At 34.8% G+C, this 18,033-nt stretch overlaps 1 protein-coding gene across 2 annotated transcripts in view; it reads right to left on the minus strand.

Annotated features, from left to right (window-relative positions):
- Positions 1–18,033, minus strand: part of DPH6 (diphthamine biosynthesis 6) — a 214,743-nt gene that overhangs the window by 60,234 nt on the left and 136,476 nt on the right. For both annotated transcript variants that reach the window (XM_086463379.1, XM_086463378.1), the window contains one exon: positions 1,808–2,050. In XM_086463379.1, coding sequence (XP_086319505.1) covers positions 1,808–2,050 — 243 coding nt within the window. The remainder of the gene's footprint in view (positions 1–1,807; positions 2,051–18,033) is intronic.

Here is an 18,033-nt window from a genome sequence, read left to right on the forward strand (position 1 = left end):
TCCATTAACAGGACAATTGTATTTTCAGGGCAGGACAATTCCTCCCTCTGGTTCCTTGTAACAGAAGCGTTTGATACATCTTTCTCTCTGCTTTGCTGTATACAGAAACCCTTACTAATCAAAAAAGTGTGCGTAGCCTGAGGAAAAAATCAGTTTCTCTGTCTGAACCTCCTACTGACAAAATGATAGGGAAATTGGAACATCTGGCTGCTAATAACATCTCGTTCCCACTGATACTTTTTTTTTGTGTGTGTTGTGGCACACATTTCTTCATCTGCTAATATTTTTTTACTCTTTCTGATACTGTCATTAATGAATATGATCTAATAAGCACAGCATAAGGTTGCTGAACATCCTCTAGGATTGCTTGATGCTCCTCTAGGATCTTTTTTCTTAAACGTTTCTCAAAACTGTTAGGCAGCTAACTCTTCATAGATGTATGTGTAGGCACCAATCCATTTTTAAGCTATGGCTTGAACAATCAAAAAGTGACATGGGCCAGATACTGTCAACAGCCCAAAAGCAAGCAACTTCATCAGTATTTTTCATGTAGCTAAGAAAGTACTGCCTAGTCATCTCAGTAAGTGGAAGAAATAAAAGACTGGATAAAGAGTGGCTGGTATGTATGATAACTATGGAAGACCTAAAAGATTCTATCTGGAAAAAGGAAGAGTTTCAAAGAACTGGCCAACACCACCAATTTGCCCTCAAATCATATATATTACAAACAAGAAAGCACGTAGACTTTGTGGTCATGGTACATGTTACTAACCAGTCACATAGCAAAAAAACTGAATTGAATTCAAAAAACTGAATTGAATTCAGATTCAATAAACTTGGCCTTGAAGGAGTAGTAAACAGTATTTAAGAGGGTCCTTTATTAATAAATCAAGGTGGAATGTATAAGCGTCTAAATAAAGCCTACATCTTTACTCAGAAAGACGAATGCCTAGTGCAGAGACTGAAAGTGCAGGCAAATAGAAGGAGAGTTTCAGGTGCATTTTTTCCTTCTTCTATTGCAATATTAACATATGCTATGCTTCCAAGCCAAGTATTGCCCTGAGAAACCATAATAATTAAGTTATATATTACATTATACAGCAATTATGCAGTTACTACTCTTTTTTACTCATTTGTGGAGATGTTTTATTTACAAGATTTGTGGTCATTACCTTTTTAATGCTTGCAGGGTGTTCTGTGGCTGTTTAAGAAAAGTGGTATGCACATAATAGAAATTATTATGGTATTGTTATCAATCACTGTGCAAATTATTATGCTGTCAGAGATAATCTAGGGTCAACCAATAAACAGGCACACCCTGATCTGGTCTTAAAAGTTCAACTGAATAATAAGCAATAACCAACAGTAAACTGCTAAACTCAGTTGTCATGACAATACTGCTTGTAAGGAAGAGTGTGGAAAAAAACCTCAACAAAACAACTCACAAAAAGTTGAAGTAAAATGCTCAGTTCTTACTATGTAAAAATACATGGGCAGACGTAATTCATATAAGGTATTGTTCACATTTTTGTCGGAGGAATTGACTGCTCTTTAAGAGTTCTTTAACATACTGCTTTGGGGAATTAAGACAAAGTTAGTCATGAATATAACTTTCTATTAAGCAATTTTCTTTCTCAATTGTGCACAAGCACTTATGAGGCAGAACGTAACAGCTCAATCAAACCTTATTCTATCAGCTTTACTTGAACCCCTCTGAAATGTACTAAGAAAATTCTGATATTACTACAAGACTTAGAGGGGGAAAAAAAAGACAACCCAGAAGGAAGAAAATGGGTATCACAGCTACCTTTTTACATTCTCTTAATTTCTTCTGCCATATAGAGCGAGCAATGGGAATGTGCTTGCTGTCAGTTACATAGCAGCTGGCTGTGATGACGTGGTGGAGTGAAGTCTTCTTGCTCATAGCTTGAAGAACGTGCTCAACATGACGGAGGGAAACTGTGGCCTCAGTCCATATCCCGCCACTAACAAGCTGCATTGTACAAGGCACTAGAGCAATCTGTCCAGCACAGTAGAGAACATCTCCAACCTAGAAGAAAACAAAAATAAGTAAATAAGATTCCGGGAGTGTACAGAAAGCAAAGGAAACACTTTTCTCTCTTCTAGGTAGCTTCTTTCAACGGTACTGTTCTTTGCCATCATTTGTCACAAATGGAGCAAACATGCCAGTCTAAAGATAGTTTTTGATAGGTACTTAACTACAGTATAGAAACAAAGCTCTGCAATAAACTTTAACCTAATAGTTAATACATGGATGTGTGTGTTAGCTCTAAACAGTCTTATCTGATGTTACTGACTGTTACAGCTGCTGGATCACCCTGATGCCCCAACATGGTTAAATGTGTTCTTGCTTTCTTTTTTTGAGTGATGATGCACACTATCTTTGGTCCAATGCTATTTTTTTAAACTCCTAAGTCTTAAGTTAAGCTTTGTTTTATGTAAGAATATATAAGAAAGTGTAAGTATATACCTGTAATGTCTTTAGTACATTAATTTAAAAATACTGTAAAATAACACTTGCAGAACATCTAAAAAAGTCATGATAGTCGACCGGAAGGTAAAAGGAAATTGCAGATTGAAAATAAAACACAAAAGAGTGCTACTTGACCAAAGAGATTGGTTCACCTTCTGAAAACGGAATTAAATAGGTGGCCAGATATACCATCAATATATGTTTTAAGTTGAGCTGCAATGAAGTTACTTTGGGCTGATTTTCCAAAGTCTTCCTGGCAACACTCTAAAGACCTACTTTTTTTAACAGCAGCCAGCAAAAGAAACATTTATTCTTACTACTCAGACATCTCAAAGATTTATTATAAAATCTTAATGTAAATATCAAAACTTTTCATCCTCTTATGCTGCACTTCTCTAGAAAGTCTGTACATTTCCTGATCAGTGAAGCAGTGAATTTTATTCAATATCAAAAGAAAACTAAGTATAGAAGTGGGAAGTAAGGTGGGCGTAAGCAGCTTTGAAGTCAGCACAGGAAGCATTTTGATAGGAGTAGAGAGAGGGAAAATGGACTGTGCAAGGAATCCTTAGGAAGAATTTTGCAGAACTTACTGTATAAACTGTAAAAATTCCTCAGAATTAAGAATAATTAAAAAAGAAATCTGTGTCCTAGAAGACATGGCAATCAAACCATGTGACAGACCCATATGCAACTCCAAATCTGTCCTCATAACTGTCTGTGTCTCACAAAAGACTCACACATGTAACTATTGGAAGAGTATCTTATACAATTTGGCATACAAGTTCTATGATTAGCAGCTGAAGAGGGGGAGGAGGCAGAGAAGAAACAGTACATATCAACTGACATCCATCAACTATTTAAATTGTTTAAAATATCTGAAATACTGTTTTGATAATGCTATATATAATCATGAATTTGGAAAAAAAATTATGCAAGTAATATTTTGGTTTATAGGAACAAATGTGGGGGTTTTTTGTTGTGTTTTTTTTTTTTTTTTTTTTTACAGTGCTATTTTAAAATACATGCCATTGAACAAGGGAGTCCAGCCAGCTACCAAGTGGCATACTGACAAGATGAGGAACAAATTCAGGAAGATATGATTCAGAGGGGCACAGGCTTGTTTTTAAAGTAAGCCATTCATTTTCACCTCTGCAAAGTGAAATTCATGCATTAGTCAAAAACTCCAATACAGGTAGTTTATACTTCTACAGCAAAAAATCACACTGGCAATATTTCTTCCCTTTTTTCCTGTTGGGCTGCTGGTTATCCATGCATCACCCATGTTAATTATTAGGTAGACAGAAGAGCTGTTCAACCAGTTCACTTCCCCTATTCTTGAACAGATTGTTTGAGACATAATATGAATACTAATTAACGATAAAGTATCTGTCAGTGTTTTGAAATACGGACCAAGATAGCACTTTCTTAAAGTATCCTGGATAGTTCTGATACAATTAGCCCCACTGGTCATAAGCAAGGTCAAAAAAAAATCTCTGAAGGATTTGAGCAAAATTGGCACCACTTTTGGCTCAGATTGAGTGGGAATTTTGCAGAGTTCTTTAAAAAAAAAAATATTAAAAATCCCTCTGTTCCTAACGTACTTGTTTGTATCTTAAGATGTAATTAACACAAAAACAGTGTTCCTAACATGCCACCATGTTACGGAAGGGTGGATGCAAGGGGGAAAGAGAGGAAAAGGGTCAAAACACAGCCACAGGTTTGCAGCAACTGTGTTTCAAGAGGACAGAATTTAAGATAAGGGAAGGAGGAGGGATCTTCCTCTTCTCTTTCCCAGGGACTCAGTCATGAAAAGCAAGCATAAATAAACAATCAGCAGGGACAAAGCAGCAAACCAGTACAAACACTATTTTAGCAGATTTCAAGAGGTTGTCTCTAGAATGTTTGAAGCAGAAAACTGTTAGCAGAGTAAAAAGCATTTAAAACAGGGAAGACATCGTAATATCTTGTTCACAGTACTGAAATCTTAAAACGGGAGATGTCACAATGTATGGTGTCAGTCCTTGTGTTGTGAAAGTGTTCTGCAAAACCCTGCTAGAACCTTGCAACAGTTTATCTTTTTGGAGCATCTACAAGGATAACAGAAGATCTTTCAGGCTATAGATTCACAGTGTATCGAGCCTAGAGGACTCAGCATAGAAACAAAAATACAATATAATGGATGTGTATTTATACGCTAGATGTCTCAGCTTACATTGATGATTTAATTTTCACTGCAGCCCATACACATATTTCCAGTGCTAAAATTTCATTACAGATTTGACAAACCAAAACTAAAAAAACCCCTGTGTACTGCTGAGATGCTTGTACCAATTTATTTCCAATATAGCTCCACAGCAGTAAGCAGTTTGTAAATGGGGCCTCATGCAATCCCACACATGATCTTTCGAGGTCCCTTCCAACCCCTAACATTCTGTGATTCTGTGATTTGTATCACTGCAAGTGAAATGAATGGTGAGTCTTAATAAGCTAACATAATAGCTTAGCAGCTGTTTTGCGCAGTTAGCACAACTGTAAATAATCAAGGGAATTCAGTGGACAAGCAGAACCTTAGAGTACACAATTCACACTCTAACAGAGGAATGCTAAGCTCTTATTTGAGAATTAATACTTTTCATAGTGTAGCTGTGCTGCAGGAATTAAGTATAATATAGAGCTAGACTGCAGCTAATACGGAGGGAAGAGAGTAGAGTAGCAAAATACTATTTTATTTCACCATTTTTTAAGCTGCATTCTCTTTTTAGGAAAGTAGAAGGAAAGCATTTACGGTACCATGCAAAGGAAAAGTCAGAACACTTGGTGCCACTTTGAACAAGTCTATCCCATGAAAAAGTTTTAAACAGTATTATAAGTTACCGAAAGGACACAAAATATAATTCAGGAAAAGAAACAATGAGAAAACAGACTTATTTGGACATAAGAACTAACTTAAGATGCTAATTCGCAAGAGAAAGCTATAATTATTGCTACTTAGAAACAGAAGTAATAGGATACCTATAGATATGCACAGAGTTGTTTATTTTAATTTAAGGCCAACAGCAACTACGGAAACTTTATGAAACTTTTCCTGCTCATATTATTAAAACTTGCTGGTGATTAACTGGCATAACATGAAAAATGCAGGGAACTTCTAACGGAGAGATTTCAACAATTCACCCACAGGTATTTAGGCCAATGTTAATAGTTACACCATATTAACAAATGCATGTTTCTTGGAAAGGATAGAGTCAATATGCAATCAGCCAAATCTTTGTTACGAATGCAGTCTGGTGTCTGAGTGACTGCTGCCCTTTAACAGGTCAGGGTGCACAAAAGATTCAGTGACCCTCTGACCTAACAGTGAAATAACCCACCATTATGTTCAGTCAATGTAAATAAGCATAACTGACAACGCGCTAATAGGCTGCCTCTGGTCAGCCATGTGTACCTCTGACCTTAATGAAGACCTAAATCAATTAATACTCCAGGCAATAAAGACCTCTGGCTGATTAAGTTAGATAGAAATCATCTTTTCTAACGGGATTAAAGCTGTAAGGTGGTGAACTTTTTATTTAATATATGATAATCCTTTCTTCCTAGGGCCCTCTTATTTTAGCTAATGATGGTAAAATTGCTTTTTGCAATGTGAAATCTTTTATTCAACTACCTAGTGTGACTAGAGTCTTAAAGGTACTGTTTAGAAAACAGTAATTGAAAAGCTTTGAGTTTACACTATGAACACAAATTGTATCTAACTAATGTGGTTCAAAACCACCACAACCTTCAATGTAATTCACATGTTCTTCCTGATCTGTTACGAATTTGTAGCCTAAAAATTCCATAAATGAGTTGATCACACATAGTTTATTTTGATACAGGCCTTCCTTTGAGAAAATGTGTACAGTTATCAGTAGCAAAAAGATGAAAGATACATTCCTAAATGAAAATTAAAAAAATCCTAATTATCAAATTATAAATATAAAAAAAAAAATGGACACTCACAAGAATCCTCATATAACTTAGTAAAATGCTTTCATATCACACTCAAAACTCCAGCACTTCCCTTTAAATAAAATAACACTTTTTCCTAGTTAGGTCAAAAAAGTATAATTAATCAATAGCATATTATTGCTATCTTATTGAAACAGCTATAACATTTCCACTATTTTCAGAGGTTGATAACTCAGTTTTCAAATGCTGTGACTCCAGTTTGCTAATCTTCATTTTGCGATGGAGCTTCATATGTTTCAAAATATATCTGATCACCTAAGCTACAAGACTACAGAACACTCATCTTTTTGCATTGTTCTTCACTATTAAAGTTTATTTTATCAAAGCGTGGTTTAAATCTTTCTCTTTGAACTTATATATTTGTGGGCTGAAAATTCACAGGACGAGCTGATAGAAAATACTGCAATTTCATGGATGCTAAACTAGGCTGTATAATTTTTTTATCTGCAGTTTAGCAAAATTAAGATACACTGTCCCACAAAGTCATCTTTGACACCAACTGTCATTAACACATCTAAAATTTTTATGCATTTCCTAATCGGAAATTACACCAAAGAGAAGTATCACATCATGCAGTATGAACACACTGAGCAGCACAAAAACTAGCAGCTCTTTTGAAGGGTACAGAACAACACATCCAAAGAAGCCACTATATTAATTGTTACAAATACTAAGTCAACGTCAAAACACTCTATCTGAATACCTCCTATTCATACTTTATGCCCAACAGTAAACACCTCTGCAACCCTCTACAAATCAAATAACTCAAACTGAGCCTTTAGACTGTGCTGGATTGATAGCAGGCAATCTCATATAATACATTCCTGAAAGTCTGTAGTACCTTGAAGTTTAAGAAAACGATATAGGCACAGATTTGAGAGGTCAGAAAGCTTAAGAGAAGGTAAGATCAAAGTTTCAGCTTGAAAACAATTTTAAAAAAATTGTTTTTTCATAGAACATTGCAATATTTGTGTACATATTTTTGTCATCATATTGGATATATTTAAATTTTGATTGATGCCAAATCAATTTCATTCTGCTCTACGACTGATGGAAATAAAAACTACACACTTCTGATTTCAGAAGACAAAGATTCAGAAATTGAAATTTTCACAAAAAAATCTACCCCAAGAGGTGTCATTCATGTTCCAAGGGAGCACGAAAGACAAAAATAAACCTAGCTCTTAAAGTCAGCAACTGTAGTTATAAACATCTAGGAAAGGTTCCAATAAAGTGGGTGAGAAGGATTTGCCATCTAATACAGCTACGTGAGCATGACAACTAGTCTGAAGTCTTCTCCGGGACTCTCATTCTGGTGCACTTGGAATCTCCAATAAACAGACAGGAAATGATGAAAATGGAGGTAAAATATTCCTTACTTACTATGCATATTTTAGCCAATGTCCTGTACTGGCGCAAAGGGTACATTTTGTTCCTCATGGAAAGTTACAGTAGACAGTTCAAAGACTCGATTGCCATAGAGGACAAACTGTTCTCCACATCCTAAAGGATGCTTTTTCCTGAATAGAAAAAGAGCAGCCTCCCTACTTGAAAATGAACAAGCTAACAAGAGTATTAATCTTTGATGCTTTTCTTCCTTTGGACAGTAGAATTCTAGTCTTCACGACTATTAATCTGCCACCTTTTACAAAGCCTACCATTTCCTCTCAAGCTTTTGAAAAAAATCACAAGTTCTCACACAACCACATTAGCAAAATTTGCCAACTGTGAAAAATTGCAGAACATTCAGCTTTATGAACACACCTTATCTAAAAGATGGAGTAAAACCTCCAAACTGATTATCATTTACTCATTTCTTATTCATATCACTTTGAATAAAGATGCCAAACAAAACAATTGAAAAAGAAGAACTAAGACCAGTCTACTCCACAACAACTGGGGTTGGGATGGGGAATGAGAAACTTAATCAGATCAGTATTTACCAAGAAAAGTGAAGGCATATTCAAGGTCCAGAAAAACAAGGTGGAAAAGATTAGTATTTAGAAGGGTAAAGTGATACAAATGACTCAATGTTGAAATGGACTACTAAGCAATGGATATCGCATTTTCAGAACATACAAATTACGTCCACCACAGTTGATTGTGTTTTTTAATTAATTATATATGCATAGGTAAGGGCGGATAATAGTTGTAATTCATCTGGATTCTTAAAATATCTGATACAGTGTATTTGGAAATTATTTTTTACTCTCCTAATTATAAATGCTGTTAACTAGCTGATAGTCTGTAAGGAGAGAGTAATGAAAATGCCAATGTACTGAAGTGGGGTGCCGTAGGGATTGGTATTAGGCCTGATTTTGTTTAACATCTTCATTAAGTCAATGGAAGAAGGGATTAACAGCATGGTAATGAAACCCACCGAGGATACTAAATTAGAATATGCACCAGCAGAAATAATGAAAACGGACACAGATAGGTTTGAAATAAAGGCAGAAAATAAGAAAATGAGACTGAACTTAGGAGAAATGAAAACTCATGCCAAAGCATATGGCAAAAATATTTTGAAATATGGATATTCATAACAAGAGAGAAAACTTGACTGCAGAAGTGCTGAATTGTTTATACTAAATCATAACTGCTTTTTACTAGAAGCAAGTTCAGTATAGCACAAAAGAAGATACAGTCTCTGTTCTCATGAAACAGATCTAATTCATCAGATCTACGAATAGTTGTTCCAGGATAAGTAACACCTACCCTTGGCTAATGAAAGAGTGAAAGTTTCTAAACTGTCAGACACTGGTACCATACCCTTTAGGAAAGGCATGATTTCCATATTTCAAAATGAATGGTATAAAAGATCACATGATATCAAAGCTTCAGATGATTATTCAGAGCTGATGAGTACTTTTTTCCCAGAAGTTTTTACATTTCGTTATTAACACTGATTTTCAGTTTACAGGCTAGCATAGCTACGTTCAAAGTATGAAAAGCATGTTAATCTGTCAGGGTAAAGATATAAAAATTCAAAAAATACTTTTTTCCCCCTCTGTTAAATGGAAAATGTCTAAACCTTACATGAGGTTACATAAGCATTCATTTGGGGCTCCCACACAGTTCATTTGTGGTTTTGTTATTTATGACTATTATCTCAAATTTATTCTGATAAGGATAGCTTTATAATATAACAGCATTCTTTGTCAGTTCTGTATTAAAAAATAAAAGATATAGCTAGTATGTTCACACGACATTCCTCCCTCCTTGATTTCTAAATTTTTCTCTATCTACAATTACAGTTCTAGGGAACTGGAGAGCATATATAATAAGAGAAAGAGGTTATAAGGTAATTGTATCCACTCACACAATATCTAAAGGAAGATAAAGAAAAAAAAAAGATAAAGTGATGTGATATCCTTCCATATCTATATGTGTTTATATTACAGACTTTGTCTCTAAGCTTATCCTTAAAAATACAAACTACTTGGAAAAGGATCTCATAATATCCTTCCCTCATTAACTGAAGTTTCTACTGAGAATGTCTACTTACAGTAAACTAAATCATGCAGTGATAGCACAGTCCAAGAAGGCACAGTAGAAATTTCTAGGTTGGTGTTTCTACCAACGATAAGGGTGCTACAGCTTAAGGCTGTTCTGGAATACACCATCCAAGGAGAATCAAGATTGCCATCATAAAAGCCTATGAAGAGTGAGTTGGTTTTTTTGGTCTTTATAATCCTTACTCAGGCCAACTGTCAAACAGGTTAGTGTGATTATAAGCAGAAGAGGGACAGCTAGGCAGAGAAAATACTCTGTATTGAAAGGTGAAAGCTGTTCGTCACAGGACAGTAATTCACAGCATATGAAACACATTAACACCGTCATACAGAAAAGATTTAGTTCTCAGCCATCATTTGGCTTAATATTCTTACTCAAAATATGCTTTTCATGAATGTCACTGGCTACTTTAAAGAAACTGGTTTGTAATAACTGGGAAACAGGAAAGAAACAGTTCCATAAACCCAAGAATGAGCTAACTGAAAACAGTTAAGTATAGTAACAGTATTACTAAGCTGAAAGGGATAGTTCTCATTCTAGCCACAAAATGTGGTTTCGTACTTTACCTGTCCTCGTACTTTTACCTACCCTATACCCACTCTCACATGGATTTTACTTAGATCTATGACTACCTAAATAATAATCAACATAAAACCACTTTAATGTATGTCACAGATTATTTAGTGAAGAAGTCCAATTTATAATAGACATATCCACCCCAGTAGAAATGAAAGGAGACTTATTCATGCAACTAGACGTACATGCACAATATACATAATAATAATGTGTATAGAATATAACATACACAATATACAGTATTTATCACAATCTTTTACCCATTTATTTATATTGCAGTGATAACACTTTCTTACATAACAGAATACCTTTCCTTAGGGACCAAACATCCTATGCAAAAATAGAAGTCAAGTTCTGATTATACTTATAGAAACTGAAACTTGTGACAAAGGTCCACAACTGTACTCAGTATTCTGGCCAAACTAATGTCGTATTATCTTTTCTGCATCATCAATTAAACGAAACTTGACAAAGAGATGAGTTCAGGTATTAGAAACCCATGGTATCAGCTGCAAAATCCTGCGAAATTCAGCAGGACAGGAAGAGTCCATAGTTAAAATTCTGAGCAGTAAGACATGACCCAATCTATAAATTTAAAGAGTTTGTAATCTGACAGTGACAATGGATTATACAATGCTCATGAAGTGCAATCCAAGGAAAAAAATGCATTAGAAAGTAAAGACCTTGTTACATGCATGCTACTGCCTATCCTAAAATCTAAATATTCCTAACAGAACAAAATAAAATTACACATTCTTACAACTTTTATATATTGTACCCTTAAACACCGACCTTTTATCAGAATTGCAGTGTGGACAACACCCCTATATAAAATATCACCATATTCCTAAATGTGCAATCAGGCAGATTTTACCATGTACTTTTCAGAAGGTGGATTTTCTCTTAGATCAGCAGCACTTCATAACAAGAAGTTACCTGTTGACTAAGTGGTAACTTGTAGCATTTAAAAATTAAGTTTCTGTAACAAATCATATTTAAATTCTGTGTTATAATTAGACTGTAACTATATTATAATTATATTCTGTGCTGTAATACATATTCATTTGGGTATGGAGTTAGAATCTTGCATTATATGTTTTCCTAATTTTTTCTGTGGGTTTTTTTTTGTACATTCACCTTATTGCTCTCTTATAATACTCATTTTCATGGAATTTTCTAGATGGTTTAAAAGGGTAAAAGTTGGGAACTGTGAATTGCAGTATATTGACAGCATATTAGTAACTAATAGATTACTAATAAAATACATACCTTGTGTTCTGCCAACCAAGCTGCAATCATGTTTCTATCCATCTTACATCACAAAGTGAGGTCAAGAACCAGTGCTTGCACACCTACCACGTGTTTAGCCCTTTTTGTTTGCATTATTAATAAAAGCAGGTATTTTGGCTAGTAAAAACTAATTGCAGAGTCAAGCCCTCTGATATAAAAATAGGTACAAAGCAAAACGTTGAAACCAACAGGGGGTAAGTAAGGGGAAGGGAGGGGCAGAATGCAGCAAGGAATAATCCAGCAATCAGGTTAATCAGCTGTGATATTGCTAAGATCCAGGTTCAAACCCCTTCTTTGGTATTTTTCTTTTACCCAGTAATGGCAGTTAGGTTGCAGCAATGGGCAGTCCAGGAAGCATATGTCACAGCATCTTCTACCAGAACTGTTCTAAATTGTTTAAATAAACTCATGTTCTTGCATCAAGACTCTGTTCTGTTTCTTGATGAGTGTTTTAATCAGTTTGCTAGAAGTTAATATAGGATGGAAAGATCCCTCTCTATGACAAAAAGTATTAGTAAGGATCTGAAAAAGCTTTACAATGAAGGTTAAAACAAAATTGATACATTGCCAATTATGATTTCTACCTTGATAATCCAACATTATCCAAAAAGAAATGACCTACTGAAATTCCAAATATTCCAAACTGCTACAGTCATTGTTACCTTCCACCTTTTTAAATACTAAGCATTTAGCCATATGAAAGATACTTAACATAAAACAAGCCTTACACTGTGTAACATTTAGACTGATTATCCTGTACAAACATAATTTTTGTGAAATATCTAGGCTACTTCAAAGGAAGTGAGATCATAAAATGGAAATCATGTGAAGAAGATAGATTTAATCACATTTTTGAAAAGAAAAAAATACTCACAGAAGCCTAATATGAATATGAGATGTGATCAAGAAGTTCTCTTTCAAGCATAATAGTTGAAACTTACTTAAGCACAGAAAAGATGAATTAGAAACAATATCAATGACATTACTATCAGAAAATCTTTGAACTTTTTATTTGAATTTTATAAATAATCAATAGAGTACCTCTTCAAAAAACAGAGGCTGAATCAAAGTCTACAAATTATGTTGAGAACAGTTTAAATATCTAATTTTGCTTTTTGACCTTAGGAAAATTACAGGTGCTTCACTGAAAATATAACTTTGTGTGACAATACAATTGTCTAATATTTTGCTTGTTCAGCCCAACAGAAAGAGCTTCTAATTATCAGCTAAACAGTGCACAGTATTTGAAAAGTACACAGAAATGCCAAAATGTCCAATGATGGAAACTGTCTCATACAAATTTTCCATTCTATTTACAAGAAATGTAAGACAGAAGTTGCATGATTTGACTGTTCATCTATCAGTTTCAAGTAATGTTTTAGGGTTTTGTGAAAAGATTGGGTTTTGTTGTTAAAAACCAAATTCAACCAGGAAGAATTGTTTGTTATGAAGTCCAGTGAAGTATAGTTAACACACAGCATCTTTCAATACGTGATTCCAGAGTTTGCATTTGGCAATGTAACTGTTCACAGCATTTAACACTGAAGCTCAGGGTTTCAGCCATTCAGGCCTGAGAGAGTTAATTCTTATAGCTCTTCAGCAAAAAACAATTACATATTTTTGCAGAAAAATATCACATGCTGATAGTGAATAATTAAATGCTCAAACCAAAGAGAAATGAACTATTTCTGTGATGTATGTTTTGAACTTCTAATAGCTAGTCTGATTCTTCAGAATAATAGCTGTGTTAGAATCAGAAAGGGCACTAACAGGGAATGAAGAAGAGTTTGAAAGAATAATGCATGTAATATGAAGAAAGGTGGAGAAAAAGAGTAATTCCAACTGATACTTTTATTTGTTGTTTGTAATGCTAACTCACACTGTCATGGATGCTTATGTAAAGGCATGCTATTCATTGTACACCCTGACCTTGTAAGGTGATATAATGCTTTGATTTTGTGCAAAATTTAGTGGAAGCAGAAATTGCACCATGCAGGACTAGCCTCTGGATGCAGAACAAGATAATGGCGAAATTCAAATGAAATAAGCCCTTTAAAACACCATCAGAGAACAATAAATCAGCTCAAAACCTTCCCAACACAGGAAATTGAGAGTTAACCACTGTACCCAATTTTAAATTTTTTTTAAAGGAGGAATAAATCTGCTATAGGGAGCTGGTTTGATAGACCTTTGAAGGTCTTCAAAACTCTCACTAATATGTTATTCTCTAAAAAATATTCCCATAATTCTGCTGTCTCCCATCATTCCTTGCCTCGAGATTCATCTGTCAACTTTGATGCATCTTTTAAAGTACCCCTCCAAGCCTAAAACCCATGACTACAGACCACAGAAGAGAACTCTTTGCTTTGAAACTATCTGATCAATCAGAAGATCATTTACCTGCAAGCATTATTTGGTGAAGCTAAAGCGGCACATCAACCAGCAGCATCTGAAGGCTGAGGCAGCAAAACGTCAACAACAAATTGTCATTGGCATTCCATTTATGAACCTTCAAACAGCATCAGATCTTTTCCATGGGAAACCAGATCAGGTCAGACTGGAGCTGAATATTTCTTAACAAGCTAACCATCAAAAGAACTTACGTTTTGAATAAAAAGGCTATCATTTGTTGATTTGAATATCAAAGGGATCCACTGCAAACTCCCAGTCTAGAAAAACCTCCCTAAGCTACACCAGACAGGTGTTTAATAATCTATTATTAAGGCACTATTTTAGGTTACTCAGAATCATAAAAAATAGCTGTAACTGTGAAGCTGCAAATGGGACTGCACAAAGAAATGAATGCTATTAACATACTATTAACAATTCAAAAGAATGAGTTGACATACCAATCAAACTTGTTAATTGACTGTCAATGGCCTGTCCCTGAATATACAACATGACTGCATTATATATTTCAAATGCTGACAGGAAGACAGTTTCATTTGCATTAACTTCATAAACTGATCAACAACCAAACTGCCACATACATTTATAATGGGAAGCTGAATCATTTCAATATTCATGCAGCTCTGTAATTGTAAATTAGGTGCTGGCAAACAATACAATACTGTACATACTCTAAAATATCCTAAATTTCCCTGACCTACTTTCTTTTTTATTTTAAAAGAGCAGCGGAGAAAAGTTGTCTCTTACAGAGATGATTATTACTTTAATTTATGGTTCATGCCTTAGGCAAAATTTGTTTGCAACCTAGTTTGCAACCATAGTTTATAACTCTACTCTAGATGCATAACTGGTCCACAATATACGAGGCACGCAAGGTGATGTAAAATTTTTCTTGCTTTAGTTCTGTGAAATGTAAATACCATTAAAATACAGAGGAAATCTGTAAAAAAAAGTGAATGAAAATCTGTGCTATTTCCCTGCTATGACACAAAGCAGATGTCAGCACTGAAACCACTGAAACTTTCTAATTAGACATTGAAACACGTAATTTAAAGTGGAAAGTATTGTTATTGCACATTCTTCCCTATGTCCTAGAATTTATTGTCCTCACAGGTCCTGTCTATATAAAGTATGTTTCCTAAAAATATCTCATAATTACACCCAGTCAGTTTCATTGGGATTGACAGTGATAGCAGCTGAAATGGCTGTGATAGTGCTGCCATTTTAGCCAAATGGTTAGTCAGACATACTCCAAGCAAAGTCACAAACCATAGGAGTTGAGAGCAGAAGTGATTGTGGCTCTTCTGTATTTCTGCACATATTTATCAATCCAGCAGAACTGACCAAGGGCTGATAATAGCAGGAAAATGACAGAAAGAAGTCCCAACAAAAGACACAGGCCAACATTCTTCACTTTCCCATTTAGAATCTCCTCCTGCAACACCTGCTATGTTGCACTTCTGCTTACTGAAAAATACAGTTCTAGCTAAGCTAACAGAGAAGCCTTCAAATGTTGTCATTAATGACTTCGTGTATTACTATCTATTTGTACACTTTAACCATATAGGGTAGATATGAAAGAAGAAATTTGTTTTTATTTGTTCATGAAGTGCTATAGGCATATTTATCACCATTTATACAGAAATAATATCTCAGTCACTTGAAGAATCACAGAAATGAAGCTAAGCAGAGATGTCGCAAATGAGGATTAAGTCATGAGGGTCTGGAAGCATTCCACTGAAGGCTAAGTAGTAATTGATCAAAAAATCTGAAGCTGTCAGGTCAGTCACATTCCTTCTATATCTGTATGACCGGAGGAAGTATAAGCAAGTTTTAAACGTCTCAACTGTAAATGCATGTTGTCTTCCTTTCCCCTCTTTTATTATTACTACTTCCATCCTGTCAACCCAGCAGTCACTTCGCTGGCTTTAAAGTTATTGCAAGAAGAGCCTAGCACTATACACTAGCATAACCATACAGATATCACATAAACGTCCAATAAATCTGCAGTCATGACAATCTTCTCCTGCATTTCCTTTCAGATAAAGAATATCAGAGGACAATTTCTCTGCTACATATGTGAGCTGCTGTATTTTAGACTTTATTATTTGTAGTGCAGATGTAAGACTGAGAAGCAAAAAATATTCACATTTATTGTTCTAGCAACTGCAATTGAAAAGTAGAAAGACTAACAAACAGAAATATAAAACCTTTAGAAAAGATGAATATAGTGGAGCCACTGGGATGATGGCAGTCCCAAATCATCCTAACTGGTAATCATTAAAGATTACTTATACTACAAACTAGATATTAGCTTTGATATCTTCCCTGAAGTATAAGCTGAGTAACTGTCATACTGAATTACATCATATGATGGGTACTGCTAAATTCTTACACTGACAAAACAGGGAACATTAAAGCTTCAACATTCTTTCAAGTAATCAATGTAATATAACCAGTATGTGATTAAAAGCATTTAAGACATGAAAAGTGTCAAGGTAAAGAACAGCTCATTACTCAAAGGATGTAGTATCTATAAAACCAGTCATCTTAGGAGGAGCTGGTCATTTATCCCTGGCTCTAATAGTAACATATGACTACAGTGAATTCGGTAATCCATGCTCCAAGATTTATAAACTTTGATCATAAAATATATACATATATACATCTGAAATATATGCACATATACCTATTACTGTAATAGAGATTCTGTGATGTAAGTTCATATTTCAAAAAGACATTTGATTAATTTTAAGAAGCTGCAGTTCAAAAACTCACTGCTTCAAAATTTACACTTGAAATTAGTCATGTTCTAATTTACTCAAAATTTTCAATGAAATTTCCACTATTTTAGCTGAAATCCAGCATCATTTTTGTAGGTTGGGATAAAAACCCCTATCATTGGGAGGAATTAAACTTTCTATCATGCAGATGAAGTCCCATCTTGTGGGAAATGGTGCTTTCTTGGAGAACAGCACAATACCAGAGAAGTGATTTGGACACAAAACTTGATTATCACAGAACTCATAATCATTATCTTTCAATTGGAAGACAGTCTTCTCAAACTTCACTTTCTTTAGAAAGCTCACAAAACATTATGGACAAAAGTGATTAAGTCAAACACTTCCAAACCATAGAGCTGCACATATGCCATTTGTTTTGGAAAAGGATGGTGAATACAAGAAACAGGTAACCAGTATTTTTGCTGAATAAATTACTGTCAGTTGCTCAGTGATTAATGGCAAGATCACGACTTGTATTATACTGTACTGCAGCGGTAGAAGGGTTCAAGCAAGTAATGCCATTTCAAGTTCATAATCGAACAATGGGCAGCTTAACACAGACCTGTCTGTATTTGCTATTTTTAAAAGGAAAAATTGAGATGAACAAATAAAAAATTTATTGTAACTTACTGAGAAAATATTCAGTGGATTAGATGACTAACAAAAATATTCTAGCTTGCATTACAGTCCTGTTTCCATTCCCATAGAAGAAACATCATTCTGAGATCTGCTTTACTCTGAATCGCTATTACAGTTCTTAAAAATACAGTAAATAAAAATTTAAATAAAGCGGTTCACTCAGCTGGATTGAAAAGAAGAAAATATTAAAGGGTAAGATGTTCCATATTCCCGGGCATTTGTGCAGTATCAGTGCTTATTTTGTGTGGGAAATCACAACAATATTAGCATTAGTTTATACTTGCTTCTCGCATACAGGTGCCAAGGAGAATGCAAGAGGAA

Source organism: Leptosomus discolor, chromosome 3 (genome assembly GCF_034619465.1).
Source record: "Leptosomus discolor isolate bLepDis1 chromosome 3, bLepDis1.hap2, whole genome shotgun sequence".
Lineage (NCBI taxonomy): Eukaryota > Metazoa > Chordata > Aves > Leptosomiformes > Leptosomidae > Leptosomus > Leptosomus discolor.